The following is a 22,478-nucleotide window of genomic DNA, read 5'->3' as shown; positions in this document are numbered from 1 at the left end:
ATAAATAAAATGGGAGCAGACTAATTAACAGTCAAGCGTTAAACAGTGCGCGAATTTTTCTTTCTTTCTCGTTACGAAATTATTTATTTCGAACTTGTACGCTTCGACCTTGATTTCGGACATCATTATATATTGTTTTAAAAATTATTTATTTTGTAGAGGATGATTTTCTCTCTAAATATTTAGACGGGCTTGCATTTATTCTGTTCATGCATATTTGGATACGCAGTTGTATATAATATTTCTTGACGATCTCGGTGCAATCTTACAATAAAAGATATAAACAAATTGGTACAATTTTTTTCAAAAATACAAGAATAATTGTTTACAATGCCGCAAGATTTTTATTTATTGTCAAACTTTTCATACAAATATGTATAAACCGCCGCGTTATTACTACATGCCGGGCAGTATAAAATCACCACAAAATTTTCATTCTTATTCTTTAAGGATTATTAGTCTTTTTTTTTCGTTTTTATTTTACCGTCACACTCGGTCCACTCGCTCCACTCGCTCCATCTCTCTCGTCATTTATTCTAATTTATATATATATATATATATAAGAAAGAAGAATAAAGATCTTTTTAATAGATTCTCCAAAATATAATACATATACATAAAAAGTACATGTATCCGGCATAATAAAACGCTGCCGCTGTAATAATACATTACATTACAATACACGGTTTATAAAAGAATACTATATTCACATATGCGCTTTCTCTCTTCTCACAAAATCAGGTTGAAATATTTATTTAAGGACACTTCTTGCAGGCATAATATTTCTCTTTTCTTACGCTTACGTTTGTAAAATATTAAACATATAATAAGTTATGCCTAATCTTAATTAATATTATTAGGTACGGTGGCCTTCAGTCCAGATCCAGAGTGCGATTCCGTAGGCATGATTGTAGACCTTATAGAAGAGACTGGGACTCTTCTTCCGCGACAGTAGTAGCGATTGCTGTGAGCCACTTGACGCAGGATGCAAGCTGCTCCCACGGGAGTTGGGATACTCTTATCCCGCACTCTCTTCTTTGGGTATGATAAAGTGCTGCCACACATAGTTATGTGACTGTATGGAAACTTTAAACAACCCTCATCCAAAGTCGCCAAATGCAACAGTTAAGCCTTGAGAATATTGCAGTCCACCGTATTGTGGATAGATAAAAGTGTTTGGTCTGGACGAATCGCCTGATTCAATTTGCATGTAAATATTGAGCCAATCTGGCAGTTATCGGAGACAGATTCCACCCAAGCCCAAGTTCTTTTAAGATTACTAACTCTTTTCCCAAAATCTCTTCCTCTGTACAGGCTCTGTCCGTAACGTACGCGAATTCCGTGATTTTGGGTGGATATATTTCTTCAATCTGTAAAACACATGAAAACATTTTATTTTGAATGGACTTATATTAAATCTAAACATATTTTTAGAATGCAAAAATAAAAATTTATTTACATCATTTTCAAACAATTAAACAATTGAAATTGAGAAATAATATATGCAAAAAAAAAAAAGTACAGAAATTTACAAATCTTAGATGATATAAACAGACAAGTTATTCCTATGAGTTGCAATTGATTTTTGGGTAAATCATCATGAATATAGACAGATATCTATCTATATAGTCCATAGCGAGATAATTAGTTTCCCTTTGTAGTTTGTACACCTCGCAAATTTCAATCAGCCAATCCAATAAAATCACTTTCATCCGTAGCTGCAATGTTGGATGCCTTTAAAACATTTCTGGATCTCTCTGAATTAATGGATCTCTCTTCTCATCTTCATGGCATGTGGGACCATATACTTGAGTGCCATCGGTCCATGAAAGAGATGGTAATGGATTAGGTCTAATGGATGTGCTATTAGAGAATTAGAGGCTGATGGTGTTAGAAAACAAGTTGAAGTTCTCAAATCCGACCATGTGCTGGTTTATGTTTCTGCTGCTCCTTGAATGGCGACGTCTGATGCTGGGGAGTGCATGCAGCATCCACTGAATGCGTATTTTATGACAAGATTCTGCGCACGAGACGTGAGACAGTGCTGCTACTTTAGTAAGTGGATATATATTTTCCGAATCCTCTGAAAGCTCTGTTATACGTCTCTTGCGTTTTAAGTATAAGTAATAAATATATATGTACATAAAGAAATAAATATATCAATATTTTTACTGTTTTAGGCAAAAATTGAAAGCTATAACATTATCTGCATCCAATACATTTTGGTATGGTAATAGTACTTATTTTTATTGGTTTTTTATTACTTGGATATGCTCTTGTAAAGGTACCTCGAGGATTGTGGAATGCCAGCAAACTTGGATATATTTTAAATTAAAGTTATTTCAAGGTAACAAAATTAAGCTTTTAGACAAATGCGAAGTAGAGGAAACAGTAGATGATGTACTTGAGAGGTATACAAAATAATATTATATATAAAATGCATTTGTAACGTGAAGATTCTGTAGTCTCGTGTAATGAATAAAAAAAATGCCATTTCGTATTATTTACAATCCTGTTATTGGTAAGTATTTCAATATTTGTTATAATTTTATATAGTTAATAGTTTTGGATTTTATCATTTTATAATTTACATTTCAGAATGGTACTGGAAATGTATTGTACAGGATTATATTTTGAAGATAGCTGCCATTTGTGCCAGTTGCTTGTCAATGGCTGTTGCATGGTCAAAAGTAACATTCTTCAACAAGTCTCCTGTGTTGTCGTTATTTGCTCGATTTTTGAATTTAGCAAAAAGAAACTATGATTATTTTACAATAGAGGTAAAAATTGGTACTTTATAATAAATATATATATATTCGATTTTCAGATACTATCTACATTGATTGTCGCGTACCTTTGCTATTGCGCTTATCGAAAATCAAGGTAACAATGATTCTCCGAATGCCCTCGTATTATTTGGATCGTATGAATCATTGTTACCTTGATTTTCGAACGAATCGTGTGGCTACCTCCACCTAGAGGATTGCTCGATGATATTTAAAGGATAGCGGTTTGAAAAATGCAGCTTTCGTAGGTGCAAGAATCATATGTAAATTGGCTTTTAGAGATTTACATTATTTAAACATTTATATCGAGCGACACGACGATTTGTTGGTACGATAAATTATGAGAATAATAAATTACATAGTAGCACAAGAATGAATTTTATTAAACGGGACGTAAAAATATAGATTTTACTTGCTTGTAACATTTTGAGTCCTAAAGTACTAAATAGCAGCACGAATTAAAGTAAAATTTTATCATACATAAAATATTCTTTATAATATATTCATATAAATTATTACGCATGAACAAGGAAATTAAAGAAAGTCGCACAAATACTGTAACAAAAACTTTTTTTTTTCAAAATATTTTTAGCGAATCTGATAATGCGATGAATATTCCGATTTCGTATCAATATATGTATATTTATTACGTTGATTAGAGAATAAACATATTCTTATCTCTCAATTATCTCTTTAAGTTTTATATAATTTGGTTTATGTCAAAGCTAATAAATAATTTATGTACAATTTTTTAAATTATATCTATATGAAGTAATTATATTCATTAATGCCTAACTTTTTTGTTAATAATCTAAATATATTTTTAAGTTTTAGTTTATCTATACACATCTATCGGTTTTTCTTTTAATATCACAATCTTTATATTTTCAACTTGTCTTCGATTTAGATAAAAATATTTTAAAAAACGACTTAAACATATATCTGTATCAGAAAATATTCTTCTGTTTCATAATAAAGTATATGTGTTAATTGCATACTTCTTCAATTGAGCAGTCGCGTGCTCTTTCAGTTTTTCGTATCGCGTTTCTAATGTCTTTATAGTATTCATATTTTCCTGAATACTTTCTTTTAATACAGCTTCGTTATTTTTGTACAGCGACACAACTGTTTTGAGTCTTTCGTACTTTTGATGTACATCGTTGAACGCCGCTTCCGTGTTAGTTAACTAACACGGAAGCGGCGTTCAACGATGTACATCATAAATACGAAAGACTCAAAACAGTTGTGTCGCTGTACAAAAATAACGAAACTATATTAAAAAAAAGTATTCAGGAAAATGTGGATACTATAAAAACGTTAGAAACACGATATGATCAACTGAAGGAGCATGCGATGGCTCAATTGGAGAAGTATGCAATTGACACTTACACTTTATTATGAAACAGACGAATATATTCAAATACAGATATATAGGTACAGGGTGTTCCAAAAGTCCAGCAACAGTTAAATATCTCGAAAACAAAGGCTTTTTAAGAAAAATGTTTCAAATAAAAGTTGTAGAGGGCTTTAAGTGGCGCATTAAGTAGTAATATTAAGTGTGGCCATTAATAGCGTGAAGGCCACGTAAATTCATTTGAAATTTTTAAATGAGAACTTCTATTTTTGATTATATATTCATGTAGCTTATCTTAAGAGTTTTTTAAAACACTATAAACGGCTCCAACAACAATAAATTGTTGTTGGAGCCGTTATTGTTATTACCGGAATTGATAAGCTCCGAACATAAAAAAGATATTAAGAACAGAGTTTCGAAACGCATAAGGATTGTCAGAATATTAATAGTCTACGCGTTATCATTTCTTATTCTCGCGAGCATTTCATTTTACATTGTTTATTTTATCTAGTTATAAACCGTTGTTTGATAGATCTGTTCCGATGATATTCGTAGTCCCCCCTTCGATTGGTGCGTCGGATAAATCATCGAGTATTGAGAATTATTATCGTTATTATAATTAATGCATCTCGTGCAGTCTATCATAATGCTACGATAGCGATAAAATGTCATGGATGCGCAGCAGGCTTTCGATAATCTTTCGATCTCAGTCTCCATGCCCAACTCTGGCGATAACATCGTCCAAGATGTTCGCCATTTCTTTGTTCTCTCTAGTTTTCTGTTCCACAATTTCGGCAAGCGAGTTACTTTTCAGTTCTGCTTTTCTTATCATCGCATGCAGCTTCACCGTTTCCGTCTCGCTTTGCTTTCGTATTCTATCCAACTCTAGATTAGCTCTAAAAATAAAAATACGATTAATACAATATACATATATATGTATATACACAGGGGGTCCCATTTGAGCCAGGCAAATATCTAAAAAAACCATGAAAGATACGGGAACACGTTTCAGATAAAAGTTGTTTGATTCGAAGGGAGACGTAAGATGGTGTCATTGATGTGATCTTGGATAATCATTCGAAGGCTACATAAAGGTCACTTTTAATTTCTTAAATGGAAAAACCCCTATTTTTCAGTGCATATTCCTATAGCTTATTTCAAAAGCTTTTCAAAACACTAAAATAAAATATTTATTTTAGTACGTTTCGAATTATAAAAAATTTTCACTTGAAGTTTACAGAATTATTTTGACATAAAAAATACAAAATATCTTGTAAAATATTTAGTTTTCGATTATCTTACTTTAATACTGTTATGCATAAAATAATTAGACAAATCAATTGGTGTAAAGAAAACGCATAGTTATTTTTAAGAAAATGTATGCAATTTGCAACATATTTTTTCTTAAAAACAATTATGCGTTTTCTTTACAGTCCAATTTATTAGTCTCATTTTTGTGCATAAAAGTATTAAGGTAAGATTACCGAAAATTGAATGTTTTACAAGATATTTTATATTTGATCGAAATATTGTATCTTTCAAACCTCATAACTCGAAAAATACTTAACGGAAAAAAACTTTATTATAGTATTTTGAAAGAGATAAAATAAAGTTAAGATAAGCTACATGAATATGTAATCAAAATAGAGGTTCTCATTAAAAAATTTCAAGTGAATTCACGCTATTAATGGTCACACTAATATTACAACTTAATGCGCCACTTAAAACCCTAGAACTTTTATTTGAAACATTTTTCTTAAAAAGCCTTTGTTTTCGAGATATTTAACTGTTGCTGGACTTTTAGGACACCCTGTATATATCTGTATCTGAAAATATCCGTCTGTTTCATAATAAAGTGTAAGTGTCAATTGCATACTTCTCCAATTGAGCCGTCGCATGCTCCTTCAGTTGATCATATCGCGTTTCTAACGATTTTATAGTATCCACATTTTCCTGAATACTTTTTTTTAAAACAGTTTCGTTATTCTTGTACAGCGACACAACTGTTTTTAGTTTTTCGTATTTATGATGTACATCGTTAAATGCCGCTTCCGTGTTAGTTAGATGATGATTTGCAGCTTGTAACTCTTCTTGCAACTTTGCCTTTTCCTGTTCGAAGTTTGTACGATCTCTTTCCCGCTCTGTGAGTAATCTGCTGATCGATTTCTCATATTCCTCCACAACAACTCTAAAAAAAATGATTTCCATATTTTATTCACCATTTAGATAAGTTTATATAGTATATTAGTTTTATTGATGTATTTATTTATATATAAGCATATATTTCGATACGTTGAATAAATCACTTACGTCATTTGAGTTTTGATCTTTACTTCTTGTGCAATTTGTGTCTGTAGTTTATTAATTTTTTCCTGGAAAGCTGTTTTCTGCCTATCCAACTCGGCTTCATGTTCATTCTTCTGTTTTTTTAATTCATCAATTTCAAGTTCCTTACTTATATCTACATCGACGATAAGTGGTGCGTTGGATTTAAGGTCGTTTATTTGTGGAGCATTACCTTGAGGCAACATGCTTGTATTTACTGATATCAATGGATCAAATTTAACGTACAAAGATTCTGCTCTAAGGCGATCCATATGCCTAGAATTACTTCTTGCTAACAAGAAGTCAAATGTCGAAGGATCTTGGAAAACTGCAAAATATTATCATTTAATTAATAAATTTTACAAGTTTGCGAAAAGAAGTCTTAATAAGTCCAATACACTTACTTTCATCTGTTACATTGGTAATCAGATCTGTCTCTTCCGCAAGTCCCTGCGAAGGATTGAGTAACTCATCAGTGATTTTTTCCGCTGTGAACTCAAATTCTTCAAAATCTGGTTGTTCGGTGATCAACGACAAGGTAGTACTTTGTCGTTGAGGTGTAAATTGTTGGTACTGTTCGTCGTCCAATGCAAAGTTTTCGTCCACTTCTTGCAACGTAAGTGTACGATCGAGATCTTTTTCGATGATCTGCTTTTTCTTAATAGCATCCGTCGAAACTGCGCTGTCCACGATGTTTTCTTCTTTTACTATAATTACAGTCTCTGATGGATCACATTGTTTTTCTATAATACGAGTCTCATTACATATCTCTTTTTTGGGTGAAAAAATCTGTGTTTCATTCAATATTGCATTATTTGTTCTTTCTAAATCTTCTTTAGCGAGATTGGTCTGCGAGTATTCTTTAACTTCCAATATTTTTGGTTCTATAATACTGGTTTTGTTCAGTTGTTTATTGTCTTCTTGATCATGTGGCACAACACAATTATCCAATCGTAGCGAACCTTTTTCGGTAATTTTATTTTCTTCCGGTTGAACAACAGGCCTATTTATATTTATTTGTGATGATACACATAATTTTTGTGTGTCATTTAATGATGTCTCTTGTCCAGATTTTGATAAATCCTGCGCACTATTTTCCTTCGACTTACTATCGGTATCTTCTAACGATAACGATATGCTAGATATACTGGGTAACGAAGGACTCTCCACATATTGCGTCAATGAAGATATGGATGGAATGGAAACCTGGAAAAGACACAATTTTGGATTATCCAATACCTCAACGGCGCGACCGTCTTCTATTCTCTGTTCTTTATCGAATCTGCTCGCATTGGGAATTCAATCGTTGATGGCAAAACGATGATTGTTACATTCGCATTACTCGTCAGCGGTGAATCCTCTACGTCATTACATATCAGATCGATTATTAGCTGATGTATTTATTATCACTTTCTTGCGATGGAATACATATATCGATCGATTTGACGAGATACTCTCCGGGGCGTAGCAGAGGTTCTCCCTGAGGGATTCTATGTCGACAGTCTTAGACTGTTCACGACTGTCGATCACTCAAAGAGAACCTTGCCACTCTGAAAGATAAAATGCGCGTTAAAACATGTTTGACAGACATATTTCTCTTCTTATCTACGTTCAATCGAAGCCGTTGAACTGAATACACGCAGTCACACCAAAAATCTCGTGAGAATATTCTACAATAAGCCTGAATTTTTCATCACGAGCATCAGAAGGAACCTTTCTCGACACCTTTCCTCGAGGAATTTCAGAAACTGAAATATTTACAGATTTATTCAATGATGATTAATTATAATTGACTAATTATAATTGAAGAATAATAGAGAGGGTTTTGAGTTTTTTGCTTTATATCCCACCGGAGAAGAAATTGATTAATTGGACAATCACAAAACGACGTAACATACCGTATCTCGTTATAAAAACTGAAACATATAATAGTTTCCATTCGAATTTCAAGAAGGTTCATCCAGAGATAAATAAAATATAATAATTATTTTCAATATAAAACAAAAACTATTATTTCTCTATATATAATAAAAAATTTTCAATCAAATATATATCTTCTATTTAGCTCTATTTTTTTTTTAATTGAAAATTCTCAAACAGAATAGTAGGAGATTAAGAGAGCATAGTAAAATTAATGTTGCGATAAACATTGAAAGTCGATGCAACGTCACAATTCAACGTCATTGCAAGATTGATCGGTAAACATATAAATTTCCTGCCTATTTAAGTATTGTATTCTTACGTGGCGCGTTACTCGTAACGTTCTCTTCGATCGCTCATAATCTATCTCGAAGAGCGTTTAATCGCCGATTATTAGCACACGTATACCAATTATAGCGATCAAGCGCACGTTGCCGTCGTTAGATCGAGTTTTCTTAAAGAAAGTGAACGATGCGGTAATAACGTCCAAGATATTTCCCCTTTCATTTCCAACCTAAACTTGTACTAATTTCGAGCTACGAGCGAATTTATTCGACAAAGCCTAAAGAGACAAAAAATGAAGAAAAATTAATTACCGAAAAAATTTTGGCTTAAACGAAAGAAAAACGTTTCTTATCCTTTAATTCCCAGCTTTCTCGTATATAAACTGAGATGAGATGTTGCGAGAAAGATAGTGATAAGATGCGAGATAAATTTTTAATAAACGTCAAAGTAGCTGAGCGCGTTTACTTTGTAAAAAGAAAAGTAAACGGTAATTTTAATTGTTGTAAAATATATATGTATAATAGATAATATATATAATAATGTGTGTAAAATACATATATAAAAGATATTTCTGAGAAAAAATATAAATAGCCATATATCATTTACACATTACTATAAATAATTGTTTCGCTGCGTTTTGTAATTTAGCTGTGGAGGACATTATAACATGAAGATTTGCGTAAGATTGCGAAGACGGTTCGCGTGTAAAAGATTCGTCCGGTGTGCGGAGGCGTTACAATGCGGTACGCAGTATACGCTCCAGCGTAGGGCGCCAAATTTGGGGGGCGCAAAATTTTGATAGACGCCAATAATTTTTCAGTCCAAACACATTAAACTTGACCGCTCGGTCCATTTCTATCAGACGCGTTTATCCGATTTAGCAATCCTATCAATCGAAAATGAATTGGCCAACAACCTCGATTACAAAGATATAATAGAAATAATCGCAAAGGCTAAAGCCAGAAAACATAATTTTTAAATTGCTTTTTTTATCTCATTGTTACAAAATTCATTATTAAAAAATAAGATACGAAATATATCCTAACAATATTAAACCTTTAACAATATTAAAATAAACATAAAAATAAAATTAAATCTAAAAAAATAAAAAATATAAATAAAAATTTTAAAACAAAAAATATAAAAAAAAATAAAAAATATAAAAGAACAAAAAAAAACAGAACCATTATCCTGCTACGTCCTCGTCGTGGTTCTGGGTAGCGCTAAAAGTAGGAATTTATGAAACTTTATTTTATTTACTTTTGTAGCTTTACACTGGGGCGCGCGAACAAATCCTAGCATAGGGGCGCCTAAGACAGTCGTAACGCCTCCGCCGGTGTGTGATATCTGTTGAAAAATCATAGTGGACTGTTCTCTCGCGGCGGGCTATTTCGTTAAACAACACACGTTTGCGTAAAGTCAAGCAGATCGTTCATTAGCCAACTAATAATTTGTCCGTTTCGTTTTACGATTATAATCTGTAACATTTTACGCGGGGGTAAGTATAATTAGTGTAGGCGAAAGACTCTTGGGCTGCACAAATTAGAGACACGTTCTATTCACGTTCTATTTCACGATTGCAGCTAATTGTCTATAATTATAGATAGATTCGATTATCGATCGTATACCACCTAATTGACGATTGTCTGTGTGAAACTAAAATATATATAAAAAAACATTATTATAGATACGATCAAAACGATTAAAATAGATACATCGGAGATTTCGTTCTCGTTGAAATAATATTTTAAAAATTTTATAATTTACCGGGTGTATTTCACAGAACAGTCGTTATATTCGAAATGCTCATCATATATATTTATTTGTGAGATTAAGGTCAGCCTTTCTTCCGTATTATCAGACTTTACGTTATTGCGATTTTTAATATGTGCGGTCTAGACAATAGTTTAATTGGACAACAAGCGTGCGCAGATGTAATTAGTTTGATATAATCGGCGATTATTCCGCGATAAACAAATGCACGTTTATTGTCGTTCCTGCTTTCGCGGAAATAAAAAAAATCTCTCAATTGCATACAATAACAATAATATGAAAAACAAATAACGTTAATGACTAGAATTTTTGTTAATAAGTAATAATTTATTAAAAAAAGAAAAAAGAAGAGTACCTTTCGTCGAGCAGATTGGATCGGCGAATTCTGAAGCGTTCCGGTTATTTCTTTTGATACAACTCTCGTGTCATCACAAACGGCTCCTCTCGGGCTCGACATCCTGTAGGGACCTCCTCGTGAAGCGTAGAAAATTAGTCTCGATAAATCTAATGCAAAATATCGTGGATATTAATGTCACAAATAATCTTATTGACACAAATATTTATATTTGAAAGAGAAATAAATTTTTCACTAAAAATATTAGAGAAAATCAAAGAAATATCTTGTTCAAATATCTCATCAAAAATTTGTCTCAATAAAAATTTAGTGCGAAATAAATCGTAGATAATGTCACAATAATAAGTCAAACTCGTTCGCCGGATTCTAGTCGACGATGCGACATTCCAAGTGACCCTCAGATGTAAACAAACACCACTTCCCTTTGTTCTATCTCGAAACAGTTGAAGTGTGTCATATTGTTTTTCAAAATATAACAAATATTGGTTATATATTTTTTAACCGACTTTTCTCGTTATAATAAGTTATCCCTTAAAGAAAAATCGTAACACATGATTCCTCGAGGAAAATCATATTTTATTCGCGATGAACATCATCGAGCCGATGAAGAACATAAAGGGTCTCCTATTCCCTCTTAAATTTCCTCAGGGAAGAGCGAGAGAAGAAGATTCGAGAAAAGACAAGAAATCTACTTATACGAGAGATATATGAACGCACTCAGAAAAAACGATATGCGACACACACTTCAACACGTTACTCGGAATGTCGCATCGGCGACCGGCAACTAAAATCCGGCAAACAAGTTCGACTAACAAAATAATTACCTCGGACTGATAATTGATGCAGCAGCCAGCAAATTCGTGGTCACACGTGGATCGCGATCGACTTTTGATTAACGACTAACGGCCGCGACCGCGACCGCGACGAGGTCGTTTCGACAAACTTGAACGCGAACGCAGCAGTCGATCAGATGGCGCCGTCGCGCGCGCCACCCGAACCTTCCCGAACAGCGGTACGAAAACCCTCGAATATCGCACCGCCGATTCGATAATCGATTATCGCGCTGACAATCGATTTGGTTCAATTTGAAATCACAAGCCAGTCGTGATCTTTCCCGCCTGTCATCGACAGCTGTTGCGTCAACCGTGCGATAAAGATGCATAATTAAATTCCCTTTCTAGAGCTCTCCATGTGCTATTTCTGACAGATATATGGTTTAATTAAAATAGGAGGATCTGTAATCAAGTAAGATATTCTATTTAATTATATAATTAATATATATTAAATATTATATATATTATATTTATATATATTAATAGAAAATATTAATATATTTAATATATTATATATAATTATATATTTATAATATAAAATAATCATAAATAAAATAGGAACAGACTAATTAAAAGCCGAGTGTTAAACAGTGCGCCAATATTTTTTCTTTCTTGTTACAATATTATTTATTTCGAACTCGTAAGGTTCGACCTTGATTTCGGAACTTCATATATGTTTAAAAATTTATTTACATTTTGCAGAGGATAATTCTTTCTCTAAATTTTTAGACTGGCTCGCATTTATTTTGTTCATGCAAAATTTGGATACGCAGTTGTATATAATAATTCTTGACAATCTCGAAAATATAAGAATAATTGTTTACAATGCCGTGTAAGTTTGCGATTTTATTTATTGTCAAACTTTTCATACAAATATATGTATAAACCGCCGCGTTATTACTACATGCCGGGCAGTGCAAATTCGCCACAAAATTTTCATGCTTACTTAATAAGGATTATTATTAGTCTTTTTTTTCGTTTGTATTTTACCGTCACACTCGGTCCACTCGCTCATCTCTCTCGTCATTCATTCTAACTTAAGAGAAAAGAATAAAGATCTTTTTAATAGATTCTCCAAAATATACATATACATAAAAAATACAATGTATCCGGCACAATAAAATGCTGCCGTAATACATTGCATTACAATACACGGTGTACAAAAGAATACTATATTCACATATACGCTCTCTCTCTTTCTCTCAAAATCAGGTAGAAATATTTATTTAAGGACACTTCTTGCAGGCATAATATTTCTCTTTTCTTACGCTTACGTTTGTAAAATATTAAACATAAGTTAAGCCTAATTTTATTAATATTAGTTAATAGAAGACATATATGAAATTTCAGTGCAGTGGATATAATCACAGAAAGTAGCCACGTATGGCTTCTATTTTAAGTCCATAATAAATGTTTCAAAAGACATTTATAAGCAACACAAAGCCACTTTTTTTTAATCTGTCTGTAATAAAATAAGTGATGTTGAACTGATTGTGCTATTTAATGCACATTTAAAAAATGCTTGATATGCTTTACTGAATCCTATTATTAAAGTTTAATTGTTTGATCAGAATAGATGCGATTAGGAAGTATTATATTACAATACAATAACACGTCACAATGCCTAATATTATCAATATTTCATCATATTTGCATGTGGCAGTGTGTTTTACAAAAGTACACTGCTCAAATTTCAATATAAATCATTGTAACTGCCTAGTAATTGACGATTGAATATAGTAAATACATAATTATTTACTATATGTAGTGTATAAAATGCTTGCAATTACTTGATTATGTATAAGGATGCAACTGTGGTGTAGGACACGATGACAGTGGAGAATTTTTTTGATTACTAGACGGCGGAGTTAAGAGACCACTTTCGTTTGGGCTCTGCCTACCAGATTCAACATTCGTGTCCGAATCGTTCGCGTAGCCGCTCGAAAGTCCTCCGGCCAATCGTTGCTGTGCCTTTTCCAACATATTCAAATCGACCACGTGAGTCTGTATGCGATGCGATTCGTCCACAACAATATTAGGTACGGTGGCCTTCAGTCCAGATCCAGAGTGCGATTCCGTAGGCATGATTGTAGACCTTAGGAGAGACTGGGACTCCTCTTCCGCGACAGTAGTGGCAAATGCTGTGAGCCACTTGACGCAAGGTGCAAGTTGCTCCCACGAGAGTTGGGATACTCTTATTGCGCACTCTCTTCCCTGGGTATGATAAAGTGCTGCCGCAGCTATGTGACTGTATGGAAACTTTAAACAACCCTCATCCAAAGTCGCCAAATCCAACAGTTGAGCCGCTTGAGAATATTGCAGTCCACCGTATTGTGGATAGATAAAAGTGTTTGGTCTGGATGAATCGCCTGATTCAATTTGCATGTAAATATTGAGCCAACCTGGGGCAGTTATCGGAGACAGATTCCACCCAAGTCCTTTTAAGATTACTAACTCCTTTCCCAAAATCTCTTCCTCTGTACAGGCTCCGTCCGTAACATACGCGAATTCCGCGATTTTGGGTGGATATATTTCTTCAACCTGTAAAACATATGAAAACACTTTATTTTCGAATTGACTTATTAAATGTAAACATATTTTTAGAATGCAAAAATAAAAATTTATTTGCATTATTTTCAAACAATTAAACAATTAAAATTGAGTAATAATAAATGCATTAAAAAAATGGAAAGAACTTTACAAACCTTAGAAGCAATAAAGAGACAAGTTATTCCTATGAGTTGCAATTGATTTTTGGGTAAATCATGATGAATGGACAGATATCTATCTATATAGTCCATAGCGAGATAATAAGTTTCCCTATGTAGTTTGTATACCTCGCAAACTTCAATCAGCCAATCCAATAAAATCGCTCTCATTCGTGGCTGCAATGTTGGATGCCTTTGAAACATTTCTGGATTTCTCTGAATTAAACTCTTCTCATCTCCAAGGCACATATGAGACCATACTTGAGCGCCATCGGCCCATGGAAGAGATGGTAATGGACTAGGTCTAATGGATGTGCTATTAGAGGCTGATGGTGTTAGAAAACAGGTTGAAGTTCTCAAATCCAACCATGTAGCTGGTTCATGTTCCTGCTGCTCCTTCAATGGAGACGTCTGATGCTGGGGAGTACATGCTACATCCACTGAATGCGTATTATGACAAGATTCTGTGTACGAGACGTGAGACAGTGCTGCTACTTTAGTAGGTGGATATATGTTTTCCGAATCCTCTGAGAGCTCTGTTGTACGTCTCTTGCGTTTTAAGGGCTGTGCCTTGCCCCCTTGCAAATAAGTTTGCAACAACTTTTTCTCCTGCAAACTAAATACACAAAACGAAATTTAACTCACTCTACAATTTCTACTAATATTCAGTCTTTAGCAGTTTGTACAGAGCAAACAAAATAAATCAAAACAAAAATAATTCATCACTACATGTAATGTAACAAAAATTGAACAGTCGTCAAAAATCTTTTTCAGAGCTAAAGTACCGTTAGTTTACAGATTTATATCGTAAACAGGATCATCGGAGAAGCCAGGAAGACGCTAAATAATCACGATTATCATAGGAGAGTCGCTAAAATTTCGGAGAAGGTGTGCAAAGAACAAAGGTTATAGGAGCAAAATTTGGGCGGGAATAGAAAAAATTTATTTTTAATCAGACCATTTATATAGGTCTTATCGACTTTATCGTACGTCAAACGACACCCAAACCTCGAAAAAGAGCCGTTTCCGAATTTTTAACACCAAAAATGCAACGTCGATCGCTCACCTAGTCTGCGGCATCTTGTCGCAAGATTATCGTTCCGTACGTCGGATATTCCTCGTCGGAATAATTTTCCCTTTAACGTCGGCGACAGCGGAGACTCCCGGTCGGCGGATCCGCCGATTTCCACGATCCAGGCGCGACGATTCTCCCGGGGAAAATCGACGAAGGACGGAGGAGCTGGGCGAAGCCTAGCATCCGATCGCCATAATGCCCAGGTTCTCTCTCTCTCGTGCCTCTCGTTATTCTTCGATTCCGTTACACTGTAACCCGCGATTTTCATCCGGCGACGATCAGGACGTTCGGGAAATTCATCCGTCCCTTTTACATGCTATTTGCAGGACGTGCGCGACTCGCTGATCACGAATATCCCGAGGAAAATTGAGGACGTGGATCTCGTAAGCGCGGGAGTACAGCGCGCGAAACGACGACCAACCCCTGTGCCCCTGCTCGTCCCGTAACGCCCTCTATAATATGCGCTACATAACCTCAAAGGGGCGAGGGGGAGGAGGGGTGGACGGATTTTCGACGATTTTCCTCGTGGCAATATTTCGCAATTTCCACGCTTAATCGCGACACCTCCGAACCAGGACGATCTCCCTTCTCAACTCCGATCCGCCTTCACCTGTCAGTGAAGCGACACGACTTCGACACCTTCTCGACAAGGTAACGTTCGACCTCGTGCCGGGGCGAAATCACCCCTGGGGATGCAGTAATAATCGACGTCGACGGGTCCCGGACTCCTCGGAGTCCGCGGTCACATCGGTGTTCAAAGGGTTATTACGTTGCGCGGTAAACGGAAGAGAGTGCGAGAGCCCGCCGCCGAAGCCACGCAGCTGCGCGTCATCTGATGTGTATTTCTCTCCTCTCGATCTTCACGCTTCTCGCCGAGTTCCTCGATCTCACACTGGACGAAAGCACACTGGACTTTTCACGCACTCGCGGCTTTGAAGCTCGAACGGTTTTTTTTACAGGAAAGACGGTTCTTTGACAGACAACACGATGCACAAGTAAGAACGCGCACAATTCTCTGCCGCGCGTGGCGGACTCGACTGGGTCGCTTTGTGAATTGGCGCTTCGCGGTAGGCGGCTCGGCCGCCGCAGCCGTATACTCGCCGCCTATTGGCTGACGCGGCGCGCACAGCTGGCGCTCAGCTGATCCATCGTACACAGAGTACGCACACAGACGCGAGCAGTATGCGTGCGGCGACCACGCGGGAAACGTGCGCGCGTAAAACGTTGCCGTTCGCGGGCTTTTCCTATACTTTCGGCTAGCTCTGCATTTCGGGGGCAATGAACGCGAGTCTCTCCTTGCCACGTCCGTTGTTACGCATATATACCTGTATTGGCGATTGAGAAGCGGATTTCGAGGAGATTTATATGTATCTCCGTCTCTTTTCCCGTAAATCGCTCTGTTTATCAAATGAACTTCTTATCTATTACGTGTGCATGATATATACATGTATATATAGGGTGTCCCAGACCTACTGTATAACCTGTTAATGGCAGATTCCTGGAATCATTTGGAGACGATTTTTTCTCAGCGAAAATGTCGAAGGCTTAGTTACAAAGATACATGATGGCAAAAATTGGGAACATGCAAAAATGACGACCTCTCTCGACATTTTCGCTGAGGAAAAATCGTCTCCAAATGATCCCAGGAATCTGCCATTAAAGGCCAATGTCCACGATGCTAGAATTCGGTCCAAGTTCTCGGACCGAGAAGTTTATAGCCAATAAAATTGCCGCTTTTCCGTAAAAGCTAATTCTGGAACACCCTGTATAATGACGTCTATGATGCGATGGAATAATGATGTAAATGTAAAAGGATAAACTTCTTATTGGTAAATATACATATATATATGTCGATAATATATATAAAGTGGCCCACCGAAAACGAAACAGACATATTTTTAGGGTGAAATTTTTAGGGTGAAATTAACCCCTTTTTTGGGGTTGAAGTTAGGTGAACGAAAATAGCCAATTAATATGTCCCCCTTGACAACAAAGTTGACCAGTCGAAGCGTTTTTTGACCAAATAGTTAAATGCCAAAAAATATGTCTGTTTCGTTTTCGGTGGGCCAGTTTGTATATATTACTATAATTTAAAAATAATAACAAAATGTACGAAAAATTAATTTATTGGTTCTAGTATATTTTATTGGGATTATATATATTATATATCTCTTTCATATATTCGAGATTTCAAGTTTCAATGTTTTTTTTTTAACAATTTTTATTTTACGAATAATTACAAATTGTTACATAAATAAAAGAATATATTTATTTACATTTTCGTATATATGCGCAAAATGAAAAAAGAATAGTTTTTTAATAAATAAGTATAGAAATACAAAGTATTTTGTAAATGTATTTTGTAAATGTCGAAATACATACGTTTGTTACAAAAGTAATTTTTTTTTATTATTTGTTTTTATTTTGTCAAGTCAAAATATATATTTTGATGAATTTCTGTGTTGAAACTGGATATTTTAAATGTGCTATACCTATCATAACAATACTGTTTTACCTACAGATTCAAAGAAGTTTCAAAAGCAATCACGATGCGGTGCATCTGTCGTTGAATCCTGTTCTAAAAATCTTCAATCGTCTAGATCGCAAATTATTCAAGTTACTCCGATATGTCTGACATGTGTGTATTATATACAGGGTGTAAAAAAATTAGACCGACAAATTTTGAAAGGAAAAAGAGAAGACTTCAAAATAAACATTTTTTGTTAATACTACATGATATGAGATATATATGATGATTTGTGACTTTTGAGTCATCACCTCTTTTTGTATTTTGTTATTAGTTTTATTGTTTAAGTCACAATCTTTATTTCATATACCAGTAATATTAAAACAAAAAAGTAGTATTAACAAAAAAATGTTTATTTTGAAGTTTTCTATTTCTCTTCAAAATTTGTCAGTCTAATTTTTTTAACATCCTCTATTAATATTAATATATATATATATATATATGTATATATATATTTGCGTGTGTCTTTTATAAATAAAAACTATAAAAATTACAGTATATAATCAAAAAGTGTGTTTTATATATATATATATCTTTGTACAAAAATGTTTTAATCATTGTTTTTGTACAGTGTGTTAATTTTATGACGAATAAGTATATTATTATTGCTTGCTTAAAAAAAAAGAAGAAACCATCAGGAATTATAGGGAAAATAAAAATTGCAGCAAAAAGTTGTCAATTTTATCCTTCTCTGATTTTTGCAGGTTTATTTTATTTTCTCATGTACACGATTTGCACGCACACACATACACTAATCTAGAATATTTTTGTATATATAATGTGAAATATATGAAATAATTTTCTACAAACATTTTCAATATAAAATTTGCGTATAAGTATAAATAAGGTATCGTACAAAAAGATCTCACACAGTGCAATCCAGCAACAAAAAGAATTTTAATAGTGTAATTAAATTTCACATATAATGATATATACGATATCGGTATATATGTATATATACGCACGTTGAGAGAGAATCTATAGTAAAAATATATTATATTAAGAAAATACTGTCTCGTGCAATAATATTTTATGCTTTTTTTTGGCAAATCATGCTGCGACCAATTAATCTCATTCTTTTATCAATTATCGATTCTTTATCAATTATATATTTTATATATTATATATACCTTTCCTTTCTTTGAATGCGAACTTTTGTTTCTTTGTTGAATTGCATATGCCGTATGAGATCTTTTTTGCACGATATCTTTTACGCAAATAACTTTTTATATTGCAAATTTTGTAGAAATAAATTTTATTTTATTGCATATCGTATACATAAAAACTAAAAAATAAATCCTTAAACGTAAGAGTCACATATGGGTGTCGCGTCTCGAATGGGTCCGATCCTGGTCCCCGTTAGCGAAAAGGAAGAGAAAAACCGCGGATACTTTTAGTTGGACAAGGCGAGACTTTTAGGTAGAAGGAGAACGAGCGACGACGCGGGGTTCCCGACAACGAATCAGCCGGCCCTGGTTTTCTGGAAATCGTCAGCGGTCCGGGGCCATTAAACGCGTTATATGTGTCTTGCAATTTGATCTCGCGGCGCTCGGCGCGGTGCCCCGATCTGACGAGTAATTTACGCGAATTCCTGGGCGTCCGGGTCCTCCCTTGGCCGGGGCCTCCTGGGTTCCTTCGAACGCCTGATGCGACCGCGCGGTCCCCGCGCTCTCGTCGTCACACGGCATTATCTGTCCTCGACACTCGTCGTCGACGAGTCATCACCAGGTGTGTCATCTCCCACAGCATCGTCTCGCCGATTCCTATCGGTGAGTATTCGCGACGCGTCGCGAATTTTGACAGACGGCGCGATGTTATTCCATCCCGATCGCGGATTCTCAAGTGTCAGCGGGGACGAATTGTGCCTGTCATAAAAGACTGGTGATATTTTTCTATATAATCTTTTTCTCTCGCAACCTTGCCGATTCCCATGTCCATTTTCTCACTTGGCATTTCAATATCATTCCCATTTTTCACAAATATATTAAATAAATTTTTATAAAGTTTTTTGCAATTTTTCGTAAAACTTTTATATCCTTTCTATAAAAAAAAAAAAAAATACTTTTATTTTATAAAAATATACAGGGTGTCCCAATTTAAATGACGATCTCAAATATCTCATCTTAAACGGAACATTTTAGAGAAAAATGTTTCAAACGAAAGTTGTAGGTTCAAAGGAGGCCAATAGACGATTTTATTTGATTTTAGATTGGGAGTTCGTTTACGGCCAATAGGGCCCAAATCAATTTTTAAAACTCATTTTTTACTGCAGATTTGGATTCTATGCTTCAAAATTAGACATTTTGTTTTTGGTCATTTTTTCCTAAATCGTCTCCAACATTGTTTGAAGTTATTATTATGTAATTTATTATAAAACGTAGATTTTTTTTGGCATACAATCTTAAAAATATTGAGTTCAAGAAAAAATTATGTTTTCGAGGTTTGAAGGTGACAATCTGATGGTTAGATTGAATGTTGGGTCCATGTCCCCATTTAGGCCCATTAAGGTCCAAGTCAATTTTTTAAATAAAACCCACAAATTTTTTTCTTATCGCTGATCCAGATTCTATGTCTTCAATTCAAATAGTTTTGTGTTTTTGAAAGATTGGTTAGATTTTGGATCTGGGGCCCATGCGGTATTCAATCAGACACAAAATCTATTTTATACTATATCTATTTCATATCCTTTCTATAAAAAAATTTATTTTAACACGAAAAAGAGCTTGCACATGTGAAAGCGTAATGTAGAAATTATTGAGATAAATATTTAAAGGGGAACATTTTTTTATATGCTTCTAGAGTAAATGAGTGCAAGTTTTTGAGTGATGCAGGGCATGATGCCAGTTAAGACAAAATCTCGCGTTCCTGAAAACATGGGGGTAACGGATGGACTGGTGGATGCTCGTGCTAAGCAAGTTTTAAGAGAAGCTGTAGACACGGTTGTTAACAGCTTTGCGAAGCACAGTCAAGGCTATGGCAGAGGTATAATTGAAATGTCTTTTTGAAATATTTTAATTTTATCATAACTGTATATGAGAGCACTGTGCTATTTTATATATAATCCTCTATATAATACTCTACAGTTTGCTTTGTCGTTTTTTTTTATATAGTAAATGTTGTGGAAGCATTGCAAGAATTTTGGCAAATGAAACAAGCCAGAGGTACAGAATTGAGAAATGGCGCATTAGTTATTTATGAGTCTGTCCCTGGTGCTAATCCACCTTACATTTGTTACGTAACACTTCCTGGAGGATCTTGTTTTGGAAGTTTTCAAAATTGTCCCACAAAGGCGGAAGCGCGCAGATCGGCTGCAAAAATTGCACTGATGAATTCTGTATTCAATGAACATCCATCGAGAAAAATTACCGATGATTTTATTGAGAAAGCTGTCGCAGAAGCGAGGGCCAGTTTTGCGAAACCTTCAGCAACATCAAACGTAGTCAGTAGCCAAGTGCAAGTAAATAAAATATTCCCAAATTATTTATTATATTAATTTTAATATTATTATAAATATAAAAATAATTAATATTATATATTATTATAAAATTATTATATTAAATTATAATAAAAGAGAGAGATGATTATTCATACATATATGTTTTCAGGGAAGTGGCGACGAGAAAGAAGATCCAAACACAGGCATAGGTGCGTTTCGTTTTATGTTGGAGTGCAATCGTGGAAGAACAATGTTGGAGTTCCAAGAGTTAATGACAGTCTTTCAATTGCTTCATTGGAACGGCTCCTTAAAAGCTATGAGAGAGAGGCAATGCAGTAGGCAGGAAGTAGTCGCGCATTATAGTCATCGGGCATTAGACGACGATATGCGTAGCCAAATGGCATTAGATTGGGTGGCCAGAGAACACGAGAGCGGTGGCGGAGTCGTGGCGATGGAATTGGCTTTAGCCGAGCGTGAGCTCGAAACTGCGCGATTAGCGGGTCGAGAACTTAGATTTCCGAAAGAAAAGAAAGATATACTGATGCTCGCACACGCGCAAGTCTGTCCGCAATGAGTTCTCTAATACAAATGTCGTTAAAATAAATAACACATAAGACTGGTCTTTCGCAAGGGATGATAATAGTTTTCAACAAGAATAATTTCTCGAGGTTTTTTTTTTTTTTTACAAAGACCGATTTTTATACGGGCGATTTTACTCAATCCTTTTTAAGGCTCTAACTTTACATGGCACAAACTATTCCGTCCTTTTTATAAAACGTATCTTTTAGTAGAGCTTTTTTTTATAAAGCATTCCTGGTGATAATAGATCTTAAATGGGATATTTTGATATATAGGATTATTAAGTATACATATATACAAATATTACACACATCATTAAAAGTTATAAAGATATACTGCGCATTAAAATACTCGCATTTACATGTCAAATCTATCTATATGTATATATTTCGGGATGCAAGGTTTTGTCTTCCATTATCGTTTATTATTTTGTACGAATTTGGTTTTTTAAATTGTCATTAGAGTTTGTGATCGAATAAGATCATGTGTATATTCGGAATTTAAAAAAAAAAGTTGATATAA

The 22,478-nt window shown here is 34.6% G+C and overlaps 3 protein-coding genes and 2 pseudogenes across 6 annotated transcripts; 1 reads left to right on the top strand and 4 right to left on the bottom strand.

Moving 5' to 3' along the window:
* Window positions 1–548: 548 nt before the first annotated feature.
* LOC145938228 (G1/S-specific cyclin-E-like) lies at window positions 549–1,391 on the bottom strand (annotated as a pseudogene).
* A 16-nt stretch (window positions 1,392–1,407) lies between these two features.
* On the bottom strand, window positions 1,408–2,087 carry LOC145938227 (G1/S-specific cyclin-E-like; annotated as a pseudogene).
* A 1,912-nt stretch (window positions 2,088–3,999) lies between these two features.
* On the bottom strand, window positions 4,000–11,741 carry LOC145938995 (transforming acidic coiled-coil-containing protein 3-like). 2 transcript variants are annotated; one of them, XM_083042982.1, is made up of 6 exons: window positions 11,623–11,741; window positions 10,799–10,947; window positions 6,870–7,671; window positions 6,451–6,784; window positions 6,017–6,328; window positions 4,000–5,036 (listed from the first exon to the last, which is right to left on the bottom strand). In XM_083042982.1, the coding sequence occupies exons 2-6, from the start codon at window positions 10,898–10,900 to the stop codon at window positions 4,847–4,849; spliced, it is 1,740 nt and encodes a 579-aa protein (XP_082899108.1). In that variant the 5' UTR covers window positions 10,901–10,947; window positions 11,623–11,741; the 3' UTR covers window positions 4,000–4,846. The 2 variants fall into 2 exon arrangements, with proteins under 2 accessions (XP_082899108.1, XP_082899107.1); XM_083042981.1 differs by having other exon boundaries at window positions 4,002–5,036; window positions 6,451–6,793.
* A 723-nt stretch (window positions 11,742–12,464) lies between these two features.
* Cyce (cyclin E) lies at window positions 12,465–16,450 on the bottom strand. Its single transcript, XM_083042326.1, has 3 exons — window positions 15,406–16,450; window positions 14,337–14,955; window positions 12,465–14,172 (listed from the first exon to the last, which is right to left on the bottom strand). Exons 1-3 carry the CDS (start codon window positions 15,417–15,419, stop codon window positions 13,426–13,428), a joined length of 1,380 nt encoding a protein of 459 aa, XP_082898452.1. The 5' UTR covers window positions 15,420–16,450; the 3' UTR covers window positions 12,465–13,425.
* Window positions 16,451–19,352: 2,902 nt separating this feature from the next.
* On the top strand, window positions 19,353–22,007 carry Lft (Limb expression 1 family member lowfat). Of its 3 annotated transcripts, none has more exons than XM_083042113.1 (4): window positions 19,353–19,822; window positions 20,741–20,923; window positions 21,052–21,398; window positions 21,547–22,007. In XM_083042113.1, exons 2-4 carry the CDS (start codon window positions 20,767–20,769, stop codon window positions 21,949–21,951), a joined length of 909 nt encoding a protein of 302 aa, XP_082898239.1. In that variant the 5' UTR covers window positions 19,353–19,822; window positions 20,741–20,766; the 3' UTR covers window positions 21,952–22,007. The 3 variants fall into 3 exon arrangements, with proteins under 3 accessions (XP_082898239.1, XP_082898238.1, XP_082898240.1); XM_083042112.1 differs by having other exon boundaries at window positions 19,355–19,710; XM_083042114.1 differs by having other exon boundaries at window positions 19,357–19,710; window positions 21,052–21,380.
* The last annotated feature ends 471 nt before the right edge of the window (window positions 22,008–22,478 follow it).

The sequence above is a fragment of the Prenolepis imparis genome, unplaced genomic scaffold, assembly GCF_030444845.1.
Source record: "Prenolepis imparis isolate NDT839.2.m4 unplaced genomic scaffold, iyPreImpa1.0 SCAF_7, whole genome shotgun sequence".
Classification (NCBI taxonomy): Eukaryota; Metazoa; Arthropoda; class Insecta; order Hymenoptera; family Formicidae; genus Prenolepis; species Prenolepis imparis.
The sequence above is the reverse complement of the archived record's forward strand: the minus strand, read 5'-3'. Positions and strand labels throughout refer to the sequence as shown.